The sequence below is a fragment of the Xenopus laevis genome, chromosome 4S (assembly GCF_017654675.1).
Source record: "Xenopus laevis strain J_2021 chromosome 4S, Xenopus_laevis_v10.1, whole genome shotgun sequence".
Taxonomy (NCBI): Eukaryota; Metazoa; Chordata; class Amphibia; order Anura; family Pipidae; genus Xenopus; species Xenopus laevis.
Window position 1 is genome coordinate 117,424,339 of NC_054378.1, and position 15,486 is coordinate 117,439,824.

The window sequence follows — 15,486 nt, forward strand, 5'->3', positions numbered from 1 at the left end:
ACATTCATAGCTTTCTAATAAATAATATTTCATATGAACTATTCATTAGTGTGGCCATTGGAAGGGGCGCCAAAAAAATCTGCTAAATGAGCAACAAAAAAGTCGCAACTTGGCAGAAATATGGCTGAAACCACCCGATACACTTGCGTAAATAACAAATCTTTGTAAACGGGCACCAGAGTCCCTGGATTAGCCGAGTATGATATATTGTATATTGTGTAGAATATTATAAACATAGAATATCACTTGTGTTCTACTACAGCACCACTAGGTGTCAGCACAGGAGCACAAAAGATTGCAAAGCATAACCAGTATGGGCACAAAAATCAAAGTACAAGACTTCAGTGTAACATTCCTTGTTTTTCAATTATCCCATAGATTTACATTAATATTACATTACAAGAGCCCAACATTAATTCATTCATTTACACTTTCCTTCATATTCTCCTGCATTACAGTTCTACTCTAATACAAACCTGGCAGCTATACACCACTAACTGCATTGCTCTCTGGGACTGGCTGAACGTATTGGCTTCTCTCTAATGTGGTCAGTCGCTGTCGCTCTGTACCAGTGAATAACCTTGTCTATGGTAATGGTGTCTCTGTAGGATCAGGGCTGCCACACACAGCAGTCCCAATACACAGAGAGCAGCCACGAAGATTGCAGAGAGGAAGGTCCAGTCATTCCAGCTAGGGTTGCCTCCTGCAAAAACGAAAAACAATTGACTGTAATTGAATAAATTCACTTTATTATCATGAAAAGTGCCTACAGTGCTATGGTAAAGCTCCCAATTATGTGAAACATGTTAGAAGGGAGGAAGAATGGGGCCACTAAGCTCTAAGACACCTTTGCTGTGTGGCATAAAATGGTATTTAATGGTCCGTTCATTGCCATATGATAAATGTTAATTGTGCAGAACTCCCATGAGGGTCCAGGTGGAACAGCAGGGCACGAATAGAAACAAATTTGTGTAATTTGTGGGTTGGGAAAGGACATGACTCGTGGGTGAGTGGGCAGGGTAAAGGGGCTCCATTGGGGCAAATCTTGGATATGACCATTTGATTGGAGGGTCCCCCTGTACCCCATTGGATGGCAGCCCTGAAGTAAGATACTGAGAGGAGTATAAGGTGTGTAATAGATGATCAGAAGATCAGAGAATTAATACAGTACATGGATTATTGGGTTAATGAGCAGTTATCCTGCAGGACAGGCTGGTGGGTATGAGATGGAGAGAGGGGCACATTGCTAAGTGGGTGAATGCTGTGCAACGTCACTGCTGTGCCAGCCCTGGTGCAAGAGCTTCATTCCCTCTATGTGGCTTATTGCTCCGACTGTTGGATCAATGGAAGCAATTAAACTAGAGAACTTGGGAGACGGCTGTAGCAGATTTAAACAAGTATTGTAAGCGGGGAGGTGAAATCATTCTGTCTGTGTGTCTGTGATTGGTTAGATATGTGGAATACGGGTAGAGTTTGGTCACAAAAAGACACAGAGGAACTGGAAAAGACCAGAGAAAGCCAACCAAATTAATGAAGGGAATGCCAAACGATGCCTACTGAGTATGAAGGGAAGGGGCTTTCACCATAAGCATGGAAAGGGGTTTAATACCATAAGGGCAATCATGTTGTTAGGATTTGAGGGTCTGTTGGTGGGGTTCAAAATAGGTTGGAGGCCTCTAGCAAGGACATTATTGGCTGTGATTTGCAGTAACTGACCCTGCGAGCAATACATCTGCTATTTATGCATAGATTCCTCTGAGAGGCTGTAATAGCAGATTGGCCACTGGGTAATACATCTCCTAATGATCCTACATGTTTCGCGCCCTAAGTCATGAATAAGCTGTATTCCAACAAATTAATATGAAGAATAAAGTGTAGTTACCGTGTCTGAAAACAACAGGACCCTGGGAAAGCCTCGCTGATTCCATTCGCACTTTAGAACCAAAAACATCCCTTTTGTGCCTGTGGCTGGCGCAGCCCTGAGTGCAGCGGTTGGGGTAAGTGCTGTTATGGCAGATGATAACGTTACAGGCCACAAACACCTCCTCCGACTTGTCGAATTGGAAGGCGTGGAAACTAAATCGTTGCTCTCTCTGGTCCAGCACCGGGTGCTCCTTCAGGGTGGAGTCCTGGAAACAGCTGGAAGTGTAATTGGGTTGGAATGAGTGAATGAAGCTGAACAGAACCAGAACAACCACTTTCTAAAAGGGAAGAAACTGGACCAGAGTCAAGGTTCCATCATGATTTACTGTTGGTGGGTGAAACTGAAATATCTCATTATATTCTCCTAATTCATTCTATGCACATTACAGGTCTTTGTTTTGCCCTAGCCTCTTTGTAATTGATACTGACCCAGCTTGTAGTTTAACAATGTCTGATCTCCTTCAGTAAAGGGCTTAACATGGCCATAGACATAACAATTACGATCTTTCATGGAAAAGATGTTTCCAAGAAAGATAGTAGTTTCAACACACACGTGTAGAGCTGAATCATCAGATATACATATAGAAACAATAGAATTCAGCACTAACAATGACCGATGACAGGTGTCTTCAAAGGCACACGATCAAAATTTTCTGCCGGGCTGATCGGCAAGCCGACCGATATCCAAGGCCCTGCCATTCCAAGTACACAGAGGCCCAAACATCCCCCTACCAGCCCACTATACGGTACCTTTCTATGGAACCATACAGCAGCCCCTCTGGCATTTGCCAGAACCCACAGATAGCCAGTCTGGGCCTGTCCAAGTCTTCTGGTCATCTCCCATCAAACATGCACTGAATATTATATTAAAACTTTTTTTGTACAATAATATCTGTGCGTGTATGGCCACCTTCTTTATCCTTGAACACCAGCTCCTAAGGGGCCCCTTAAAGGGGATGTAAAGGTAAAAAAATAAAATCCCATTGCTACTTTCTTTAATGAAAAAGAAATCTATCGCCAATATACTTTAATCAAAAAATGTGTACCATTTTTATAAGAAACCTGACTGTATCCAGTGAAATTCCCCCTTAGTTTTACTTGCTCTGTGGATAGAAAACTTCAGACGGTCCCTAACTGCTCTGCATGGAAACGATCCTACTTTTGAACAGCAGGGGAGCCCCCTCCCACCTGACTTCCCAGAACTCAAGCAGCTTTGTTTGTTTCCCTGTAGAGCAGTCGGCGACTGTGTAGAGATTTGTATTGGATTTTAATTTTGCCTTTACATTCCCTTTAATGTTTCCAACTCCAGCTGCAGGGGCAAAGATCATGGAGCCAGATTTAAACAGATAAACTGGGATTCTATTTGGAGGATTATTTTGCTGCAGCCACTGGTTCTGCAGAGTTGGAGAAAGTTTATATTAAACAATACAAAAACTATAAAATCCACATTAGATTACATGACAACACAGGACCCAGTGCAGTCTGTATATTCTGATTATTAATCAGTCTTGCTGTATCGGCTTCTGGCAGATATTATTTGACTTGTGCTGTTTTGATAATTTACGACGATCCCTAAGCAGCCCAGACCACACTGAGCATGTGCACAGTCTTGGTCTTGCAAAGATGTTTAACCAAGTTGCAAGATGGTGACCTCCTGTGGCCAACTTTGAAAGCATAAATTATTTGTTTTATTAGGTTCATGTTTATGTTTATGTTTAGTATACAAAATACCTTTATTCTATTTTAGACTTTAGTTCCCCTTTAAGGGTGTAAAGACAACAATAAGCACACAGGACATGGCCTGCCTGATCAATATCTGGCCAAAAGTCAGTGTGTATGTCCAGCTTTACCTCTCAATATATATATATATATATATATATATTGAGAGGTATTGAGAGGTATACTAGAGTGCATACAAGGCTAAGAAAAGACTTGCAGCCCATATAGACAAGTGATTCTGGGGCTGAACTTGCAATAATAATGTGGATAATTGCAGGCAAAATGGAACTGATATGTGTTATACTTTGTATATTCAACCACAATGCAACACAAACACAGATAGAAACCCTGGTTTACACATGCAGTGACACTAAATGGGATTGTATAATGCACCAAAGATTCAACTGTATTTCCACCATCCGAAAACATTTTAACCACTTTAGAAGTGGGGGTGATATCCACAGAGCAGAGAGTGCAAAATGGAAGGCGGCACTGGTCATATTATACATAAGAAACTGCCTTACCCTTGCTGAATGAGACTGTATGAGTTCTCTGTATCATCTAGGGACGGTGAGCACTTGCAGTCTTCTGTCAGCAGCTGGAGCTCCATATCAACAGATTCCACTTTAAACTCCACATACAGGTTGCTGGGTAGGCTCATCTCATAGGGGAACTCTGTAATGGGGTCTGTAAAGGAATCACTGTGGTAGAACTTCAGCGAGATGTTATAGTGGCCTCGGGAAACCACATCGGTGACCTTGGGATGAAAGTTCAGGTTTAGGTTCTCCTTCCTCTTCATTTCACAGCTTACTGGATCTTCAATACGATGGATACTGGTCCTTGGTACAGTTCCATAGACGGTGTTCGTATAAATTATCTTTCCATCTTCATTCTACAAGAAGAGGACAACATTGTCTCATGGATAATTAATCATCACACTTAAGCAATTCAATTTGATTAGGAAGCCCCATAACAAGGTTACAGATCTACGAAAACAATGTGCAGGACAGCGAAAAATTCTCATCCCAAATCCATAGTGACCGTAGGTCCCATAAGTATCTAGAAGAGCAAAAAAGCATTCCCCATAAATCTCACAAATTGACCTTCACACTAAGCCCCCAATCACTGCATCTGAGTTTCAAAATTCAGAGCTCAGCTTTCCCAAGATTTATAGACTCTCTACTCCTTCATTTGATGGGGGGGATTGTTTTCTGTAGGTTAACCTGGTATCAAACATTGTGGTCATAATATAAGATGGTAAAATGAATCTCACCAGAACACTGGTTCCACATCCATTGAAAGGCACTTTAATAATTGCAAAATTCCCGTCCTGCTCTGCCTGACACAAAGGGTTTTCAAGGTGAATATCATTAACAGACAAGTCAGCCTCTTGCAGCACCCTCATGGGCAAGTGGTACTCAGCGCCATTGGAAGAACATTGCAGCAAAGGTGAACTTTCAGGTTCAGATGTTGCCTTTGGAGAAGGTGGGTCTGAAAATTGAAATTTAGATCTAAAATCAGTTGTATTATTCACTCAACAATGAGCATGGGTGGTCACTTACATCTCTTGTGGTGGCCTTGTATTATGATTGAACATGATGACCAAAGCTAGGGTTTATTCTTTAGTTTATGTATCCATACCATTAGGAGAACTGCATTTATTTTATTTACTGCTAGAAAAATTACCTGGAAATATTCTTCCTTGGCCCAGTGGATACCCATAAGAAAGATAAGCTTCAATCCCATAAACATAGATAGTGAAAGGAGAGGATTCATGGTATATTTCATGTTGTCCACCCACTTTACCCAAGCCGACTTCAAAGCCGCTAACTCCGTTTAATTCAGTCGTGGACACATTAAACCGACTGAGAGGCTGGTGATCAAGGTAGAAATCTGATTCAGAGGATGCATTGGATACAACGAGGAGAAAGTTAAAGTAAGACCCATGAGTTATGAACTTGTAGTATTTCCTTGTTGGTTCCAATGATGGAATGGAAGTGAAAAAGGGGTCATAACGATCAACATATCCAGGCTTGCTGTCTTGGAGGACATATGACATCATAACAGGTTTGTTTGATTCCACAAGAACAGCATTGGCTAAAGTGAGCCTCATGTGGGATCCTTGGTTTAGAATGTATTGTGAGGTTGTATTGACATCATCAACAGTTACCACTGTATTTGCTCTAGCTGCCATTATATCAATGAAATCTTGGTTGTGCGTTAACAAAGGAAATGCAGCAAAATGTGCTCCCCAATTCTGCACTGGAAACAACTGGTCTACTATGATGTCACAAGCTACGCCTATGCCAGCAAAACACTTGTTGCCACTGAAAACAGCCACGGGGGCACTGGCTGTGATTTTAGTCCCTGTTATATCATATTGACTTTGGAACTGAATAACCTGCTGATACCCTAGGAAGAAGGAGAAGGAGTCCTTATCTTTGTACTGAATCCCATTAAATTCAATCACCCCGGAGACAGTGACATTCACTGACACATCTTCTTCTATACCATTGGCAATAGCAAACTGGTTACCCTGCCTCTTGCCTGGCGTAAATATATAATATTCCTTCCCCAGATCCTCTTGTGAGAGACAAGCCATGGCATCAGAGGTTTGACCATCGATGTAAAAGGCAAAAACAGATATGTCTTCATTGGATGTCACCAGCACAGCTTTGGAAGATGCTTTCTTCTCAGTCTCAAAGATCATGTACTGATAGTCTAGCTTCACCAAGGCGTAACTGTCCCTTTCAATGGATACAGTCTTATTGAATAATGGATCTGCTACAGTAACTCCAACGGTGGCTGGCTTATCATAAGTGACCAGATAGAGTTCAAGCTTTGTTAATGGGGTCCAGTGTTTCATGTCCATAAATGCTGTTATAAATTTTCTTTGAGCTTCACCTAGAGAAAATAAGCACAGTGTAAGATAAAGTAATAATGAAGCATTGATTCTTAACCTTTGGGTTGGAAAAGCAGAAATTCAGAAGATGTGTATCTTTTAAAACTGATATCTAGAACTTCTAAAACACCCCCATGCACCCTTGATGTCAACCTTAGTTTGTGTTCTGCTCCACCGTGTTGAGGTTCCGTGTGAGAAACAGCACCATAGTACGGGATCTGATGGCCTACATAATCCCTGGGGTAAAATAGTGGAAGAACTAGGATGGACCAACTAGTGATGTTTATTTTAGGTGAACTATAAGTTCTCTAGGACCCATCTCATGGAACAAGGTAGTATTTAGTCCAGTAAAGCTCAAGTAGAGAAGAGGAATACAATGAGTAAGGTGATAGTCAGTATGAGGGCTGAATATTATATGTATCTTTGCTTGGAATACAAGCTAATTAGGTTTCTTTAAGAAGCAACATGCATCTCCAACATAGAATATGCATAGGATTAATATGTCAGTGATACTGATTGAGCATTCAGTTGAGGACAGATGAGATCTGTGTTAGTGCAAAGAGTTTGGAATGAATCCTGTGTATGGAGTGGAGTAGCCATATATATATATATGACTAATATTTTGCCATATGTATCTGCAAGTGATCAATCCATCTGAGAAGCAAAATGGCAGCACCTGAAATCAATAAAATAGAGCCGATGATTAAGTACCTTAGAGGTACGAAACGCGTAGGGCCTATGGAGATGCATTTATACTTTTAACTATGATCAATAAAGACTTATTTTTTTAACTGATATTATTGGCCCTGTGGATTCCTCTGAGTGTCAGATTGCCCTTTCTGTTTGCTGTACATATGGAGTGGAGTAGCCATATATATATATGACCGATATTTTGCCATATGTATCTACAGGTGATCCATCCATCTCAGAAGCAAATTGGCAGCACCTGAAATCAATAAAATAGCACAAAATAATTACCTTCTGCAAGAATCCCCATAAAAATGGCAATCATAAAGAGTTTTGCCATGTTGGTTCCTTGGTAGATTTCTATGGTTCTGTAGGCAAAGCCTTCTGGGCCATCTTTATATACACAACCTTATCTCTCCTTCTGTTCCTATTGTGTTTGTCCAACAGACCCAGCAGATTAACCCTCCGACATTAGTATAAAATATGATCCTAATGTGGTGATAGCGGGTGACATGGGAATGTGGCAGGTGTAGAACAGGTGAAATTAAACAACAATAATGTTTAATTTGGTGCAGTATTATTCGTGGATTTCTTTTCTCTGAATGTTACGCCTCTGGCCTTTTCCCTGTTTCCCATTTTACTGAGGATCTAGCCATAACCTGGCTAATTTTCATCCAGTCTGTAGGGACAAGCTGCTTTAGCCCCGGACTTCTCCTTCATGATTCCACCTCCATGTAGGGCACTATTTATTCAACATGCCATGTTGCAGGAGCCTCGGTAAAGTTTGAGATGCCAAGTGTGATGGATAAAACTGACAAAATTCTGATAAAAGTGGTTCACTGGGCCAAAAACAGCATTTTCTGAGAGTTGACTGGACACCGTCTGAACCGCCTGCATAAAGATTGTAGATCAGGAGCAAACACAAAGACATCTTTCTGTGAGCCGATTACTAGGGATTTTTAGTGCAGAGACACAGGCTGCTATTTCGGAGGATTAGTCGCCCAGCGACAAAGTGCTTCTTCTTCAGGCAACTAATCTATCCGAACTGCCTTCCCACTGGACAGAATGTAAATCGCCGGCGGGATGGCACTCGGAGTGTTTCGTTTTCTGAAGTCGCCCAAAGTTGCTTCACAAGGAAACTTCTGAAAACGAATTGCTCTGAGTGCCATCCCGCCGGCGATTTAGATTCTAGCCGGTGGGAAGGCTTTTCAGGGAGATTAGTCTCCCGAAGAAGAGGTGATTTGTCACCGGGCTACTAAATCTCCCAGAATCTTCGCGTGTGTCTCTGCCCTTAAAGCTACAGTATCTGTAAGGGTGAAGACACAGCTACAACTACTTGTCACAGCTACAAAATAGACAATAGGGAGGAATGAAGTCTTTGGCTACCATGCACTGCAGATAGATACCAGAGCTATCCTTAAAAGGTGCACATAAGGGCAACTGCCCAGACCTTGCAGAGCAGCTGTAGGTAGGAAGCATTTGGGGGTAGGTAGTGTTGCTCAACCACCCAGTGGTTGGATAATGCAAGTTATAGTTCATCAACAACAAGAGTCACTGGTTGGGGATTGTTACTTAGACTCTAGACCAATTTGGCGGCTCATTGACCCTTGCATGTGGTCCTCAGGCTGATATCTGATTAGACATTTATTTCAGGCATGTGGCCCCAATGGATCCATGTTGGCCTATGATCGGATCAATCTGTATAGAATAATAGAAGGTATAGGGCACTCTGAAAACCACATGCAAAAATGTTTGTTAAAAAAGTAGAAAAATCTTTATTTATACAATCATATTAAGCCTTCCGCGTTTCGTGTCAATCTGACACTTAATATTAGCTTAAACCAGTTCCATATATTGCTTATATTTAAAGACCTAAAACCAATGGGAAAGATAGGGATTTTTATTAAAATAAATGCTTACAATAAAGAAACAAACCATAATACATACATTTTTAAACTAACATAACATTAATGTCAAGTTAAATAAGTCCACTTAAAATACCCACCACCAGAAGACTCCCTCCCCTTTCCACCCATATGAGGACGGCCAACTATCAAAGTCCACCCCTTTGCCCATATTGACCTCCTCCCCTCCCCACACCCTCACCAATTCCAACAACACCCAATGGATAGCCAGTTTCAAAGTCTTATCTCTGTCCAAAATATCCAGAGACCACCACTTCCCTAGGCCCGTCCCGTTCCCAAAAGATAGAGAAGACCCCCAAACCCAAAACAAGGCATCTGCCATTAAAATAAACGCAAAGGCTTGAATCCATCGAAAATGTAAAAAAAAACAGAATCATGATTGAAATAAAAATATGACAGAAATACTAAAAGAAACTCCTTATAGAAAGAAAACTGCCATGGCCCGAAGGCTGCATTAGTAAAGCCCCTCCATAATGAAGAGGTGTACCAGGAGTGAGCTGACTCTAAAGATCTTATATACCATAACTCTCCCATGATGGATTTAACGATGCTCTCAGGAGTCACATCCGAACCAAAAGTATAACAACATCGCCTGTGCCATAGATGTTACTTACATACTGTGATCACCAGGTACAGCGTCTCGTGGTCGTCTGGCTGACACTCCATAGGCCAGTTCAGCATAGCCCAGGGTGTGCAGGAGCGGAGCATTTAGAGCTCGGGAGTCAATGGGAAAGATAGGGAGGGATAGTTGGCAATTCTTATTAGAATTTAAAGGGACGGAACACATAAAGGAATGTTAATAAGACTGCAAAAATTACAAAAAACCTTTACACACACATTTACTAAAAAAGTTTTTTACAAAAATTACAGAAGTTAAAAATAGTAAAAGATAAAACTAAATCAGAATGTCAAAATAATAAAGAATATATTAAATCACTTCTTAAGTCAATTATCACGTTCATATATCAAATGTAACGAAAACACAATTTCATACTGGTATAAATGTCAGACATATAGGAGGCAACTCATAATCAACATAGTGAGACAAGTCAGAGTAAATCAGTAACTACCATGACCAGGCGCGTTTCAGCCGCTAGCGCAGAGCGCAAAACTTCGCTATGAAAGCCGCATTTCTGGTTTAAAAAATGGAAATTCGGCTCTTAAAGTTACCAGGAGCGGATTTTTGCCGCCCCTGGTAACTTCTGGAGAGCTGCCGCCTGAGGCAAGGTGCTCGCAGAAACGCCCCTGACCATGACAAAGTAGATTAGGAAGTCGAATATCATAAATGAGAAAAGTATTGAGCTTAATGATAGTAGCAGGATACATCAAAATCTAAATAGAAAGTCAGTATTTAGTGGCAGTGTCGGACTGGCCCGGCGGGACACCGGGAAAAAACCCGGTGGGCCCCGACCCTCGTGGGCCCCCGCCGGGCCAGACCCCCTCTAATAGTATAAAAAATTTTTAAAAAGTTTTCGGCGATGCGCATCGCATCACCGCTTGCGCATGCGCATCGGCGCTTGCGCATGCGTATCGGCGCTTGCGCGCCGAGAAGTGCGCTCGCGCATGCGCGCAGTAGGGGGGCGGGGGCCCTGGACCAGCAGTCCCGGTGGGCCCCGGTCCCCCCAGTCCGACCCTGTTTAGTGGGCTGGTGGGGGCTGATTGGGCCTCTGTGTACCTGAAATGCCAAGGCCTATTTTAATTCACAGTCAAGACCTGCTCAATGCAACTGGACCAGCTGCTAGCCAGTAAAACACCTGCCAAGGCCAGGGCTGGTATTACAAATTTACCGGCAATGTAGCTGCCGGTAAATTGGTAATACCCTTAACAAGACCCCTTGGCCTGCGCCCAATCCCCTGGAAACTTAACATTTATCCTCCTTCTGGCAATCTCCGCAGCATGGCCCCACCGAGGGCCGGATTTACATATTGGGTGCCCCTAGGCCACTGCCATTCGTCGGCCCCTGTCCCCTCCCCTTTTTTAAAAAATTATTGTATCTCCAGTGCATCCCCAGTGTTTTTGAATCAATATGGGTGTGGTTGGGCAGCATGCCGCCCCCCCCTAAAATCCTGCCCCCCTAGGCCCGGGCCTAGGTAGCCTTCCCACAAATCCGGGCCTGGCCACACCCCCTTTTACCTCACAGCACCGCCCCTTTTGTACCAGACCCCACCAGCGGGTAACAATTTTAGGAAAAGGTGGCAACCGTACCAGCTGCCTCAGCTGCCCATACGTTCCTGAATTGTCAAATCAGAACTCTTATTGGTAATTGTATTGCCCTCCATGTACTACCAACAACATCTGATTCACTGGAAATGTATCTGTTTGTGCCTTTAGACACTTGCGTTTTCCAACCTGGATACCAGTAAAATTAAGTGATACCCCCTTATTGCAATGCTGTTTCAAGCAAAAAGGAAGGACAAAAAAAAGCTATATGCTGCTCATGAGCCAGTGGTTGGGGTTCAGGACTCTCAGTGCCATTGAAAAAGTCTGAAAATGTTATGTTAATTGGTGATTTTGTTAAGGCATTTTTTGTGCTAGAACTTAAAACCTTTTCTAACTGTTTGGAGACCTTAACAACTGTTTTGGCTAATCAGAAATGGCCAATGCTCCTAACTAAAGCTGTTTCTCATGAATGGCTGCCAGAAAAGCAAGATGGGGGAACCCAGTTCCATCCAACAACACGTTTCCCAGATGTGTGAGCATTAAGTCCCATTTTGTACATTAGTGGCACCACCATAACGGAATCTTTTTTGTTTTTTTTGTTTATTATTCCCCAGCCGCTATCCATATGGAAATATTCAGCAAGGATAATGGAGCTTTGTAACTGGAAACTTATGACAATAGAGAGAGCAAATATCATATTTCTGGGGTTTGCAGCTCCGGCCGGGGTTTTTTTACAAAGTCCTCTGTGGTTTCCACAAACTCCACGTTGACAAAGATCAAAAACGTGGAAAGGGGAGGGAAACATTTTCTAATAAATCCCCTTCGTTCCTTACTTCCTTTTCAATATACGACCCCAAGGAGAACAACACACTACAAGGCGATTCTATAAACACACCGGGCTGTGGTCCAGATCTGGAGAGTGTGGGCTTTGCACATACAGACGTTTATGGTAGATATAATATATATATGGCTTTATGAATAGTGTGGGATGATGGCAGGAGAAAGAAAGAGGCTGCTCTGATGTTCTTCTGCTTAGAAAAAAAATAGAAATCTTTCTCACATCTTTCCTAAACATTAGAACATTCTTTCTTCTGACAATTTATTTGACTACTTGGTGGACAGACTGGACAGAAAATGACCAGCAGGTGGCGCTGTTGGAACAAAATCCATGGACATGTATCCCTTAATATCTTGGAATTAAAAGAAAATAAATAATGAATGTAAATGACAAAAGTGCTTAGAATAGCACCCTCATCCATTTTACATTCACTTATTTTAAAGGTTTACTTATCCTTTAAGGGCAATTGCTTATTGTTTCATGGACCTATGGCCTCATGCACATTTACATTTTGTTCACTTGTTTAGACTTGGTCCTTTGTGTCGGTCAAGTCATTTGATGGCAGTTGCCTCCCTTAATGCACACAATACACTGACTCCACTGAGCTACTGTCACTCAAGCCAAAAAGGAGTGCCCCTTTGTCTCCACTTTACATCAGACTTGATCCCATTGCATGAGAACCACATGCCTCGAACTGCAGGTTGTATCAGAAGGAAGTGGTGGGAGAGGATCCAATGGAAAGACAATGGCATGTAGCCTTTGTACATCAACTTATCAAATATCAACTCTAATAAGACATGAATATTAGGAGGCAGATTTATTAAGGGTCGAAGTGAATTCGAGGGAATTTTCGAAGTAAAAAAATTCGAAATTCAAAGTTATTTTTTGGATACTTTGACCATCGAATAGGATACTACGACTTCAACTTCAAATTTGATTAGGAGTAAAATACTTTGAATATTTGACCATTCGATAATCGAAGTACTGTCTCTTTAAAAAAACTTCGACTTCAATACTTCGCCAAATTTTTTGGAAGTAAAATCGTTCGATCGATCGCTGAAATCCTACGAATCGATCAAATGATTTTAATTCGACCGCAGGATGCCCAAATTCACTGAAAAAAATTACTTTGATATACGTAGTATTTAAATTCGATGGTCGAATTTCTTAGTATTTTTGACTTCGAAGGTTGTTTGGCAACAACTACAGCACAAGTACAGCACTTGTCACACAATCACAGTTAAATAATTGTTGCTAAAGCAAATAAAGATCCTGTTATACTTAGGGAACTCTAAGGGGCAGATTTACTAATTTGAGTTTGAATTTTTGAATTATTTTTTGGTCAAAACTCACAATTTAGAATTTAAAAGCCCCAACTCGAATTTGAATTCGAATGTGAGTTCTAATTCGATACTTCACCCCCTAAAACCTGCCGAGTTCATGTAAAAGTCAATGGCAGGGGTCCCTTGAATTATTTGAAGATGTTAATAGCATTGATGAGACAAATTTTCGCAAAAAAAAATTTACACGCAATATTCAAGTTTTTTTTTTTTTGGAGTTCGAATTTGATTTAAATGTTTCAGTCAGGACTATTCGATCGAATTTAAAACGTTCACATTTTTTCACAAATACTATACCATTCGAATTGAGAATAATTTTTAAAAACATTTGTAAAAATACATATCATTCTAAAATTCGATCTTTGATAAATAACCTCCAAAATGTAATATATTATTTGTGATAATGGTGTCAGAGTGTCAAGCTCAAGACTAGCATTTAATATTTTAAAGGTTATATATGTATCCATGAACATTTTAGTTAGTACACTGCACCCAATGTCCTCGTATTTCGGTAACAAACCTGTTATAATGCCCTGCTATAAATACTTCTGCCTCCTGATCATCTCCATTGCTGTACTCAGGGCTGGTCCTATCACATGTGGGGCCCAATTGGGACCATGTTGGCGGGGCCCCTAGACAAAGTGTTGCTGGCTACTGACACACCAAGTATTTAGGAAAATAAGGGCATACAGGCACAAAATAGAAAGGAAAGGGGCAGACAAGGTAACATAATAGGGGCACACAGGGTAAGAGAGAGAGGGAGGAAATAGGAGAGTGGACTGGGCCAATTAGTTTGGGGCTGGGCCGATTCAGCTTGGGAGCAGGCTTGGTTGGATTGGGGGCAGGCAGGGCCTATCAAGGTTGGAGGAAAGCTGGGCCTATGAGAGTTGGGGGCAGGCTAGACCAATGGATTTGGGGATGGGCTGGACTCTCAAAGTTGGGGGCAGGCCAGGCAGCATCATGTGCTGAGGGAAATATTATCTGTGCTGCCCTGTGGTGCGGGGCCCCCCAGAGGTGCGGGGCCCAATTGGGCCCAATTGGTCCAATTGGCCTAAGGCCGTCCCTGGCTGTACTGATCACTTTATGTACTATCACTGGCACTGTGAACTGTAATATGTTTTATTTGTTTCTTTTCAATCAACTACCTGAATTAAAAAAAATCCTGTTATAATGTTTTTAATTCAGCGACGTCTAGTTCTCACCCTGCTCCATGTGGTTCAGACATTATTGTAATGAAATGATTCTCTCCTGCGCAATTGTACAATTGGATTACTCTCTTGCCATGCTTCTATATTTAACTTTAATCCAATAAATAACATTTGCTCTGCAATTTTGGGACATTTCCACCATTCATGAAACATTCTGCCCTTTGTTTTGGGGCAGTTCTTTTTTAAAGTGTGATGTAGTGAGAAATATTTTGCGGATATAGAAGTTGTGAGATCTGTTATCCCGATGAGTACTTGGGTCCTGGGAATTTACAGTTTTTTTCCTACAGATTCAGAATATGTCATCAGTTTGCCCACAGTTGCTGGTCATTTCAGACTCATAGGCAATTGAATCAGCTGATTTAATTCCAGTGAAATCACTGATTTATACTTGTATTTTATTAAATTAACAGTGCATACATTCAGGGGGTCATTTATTAAAGTCCAAAGGCCAAAAACTCAAAAAAAATCGAATATAAAATCCGAATTTATTATACCCCAAGGATGGAAAAAGTCAGAATCTAGAATCAGAAAATCCGGCATCTCAGATCTACAGAGGTTGTATATAAGCCAACTGGAGAGGTCCCTCTACTATTTGAAAGTTTTTGTGGTCTGAGCTGGAAGTAGCCCGAAAATCCAACTATTTTAGACTTTCAGGCAAAAATCAAAAAAATGTGGGCTTTTCGGTAAAAAAGTCAGACAAAACATACATTAGGAGTTTTGCTTGATTTTTTTCGTGTTTGTCCCCGATCCGATAAAATCGTGATTTTTTAATAATAAATAAGTT

General features: G+C 41.4%; 1 protein-coding gene across 1 annotated transcript; it reads right to left on the minus strand.

Annotated features, from left to right (window-relative positions):
- Positions 1 to 340: 340 nt before the first annotated feature.
- On the minus strand, positions 341 to 7,622 carry LOC121393370 (IgGFc-binding protein-like). Its single transcript, XM_041561749.1, has 6 exons — positions 7,523 to 7,622; positions 5,329 to 6,546; positions 4,916 to 5,133; positions 4,167 to 4,534; positions 1,883 to 2,139; positions 341 to 703 (listed from the first exon to the last, which is right to left on the minus strand). Exons 1-6 carry the CDS (start codon positions 7,569 to 7,571, stop codon positions 549 to 551), a joined length of 2,265 nt encoding a protein of 754 aa, XP_041417683.1. The 5' UTR covers positions 7,572 to 7,622; the 3' UTR covers positions 341 to 548.
- Between the last annotated feature and the right edge of the window lie 7,864 nt (positions 7,623 to 15,486).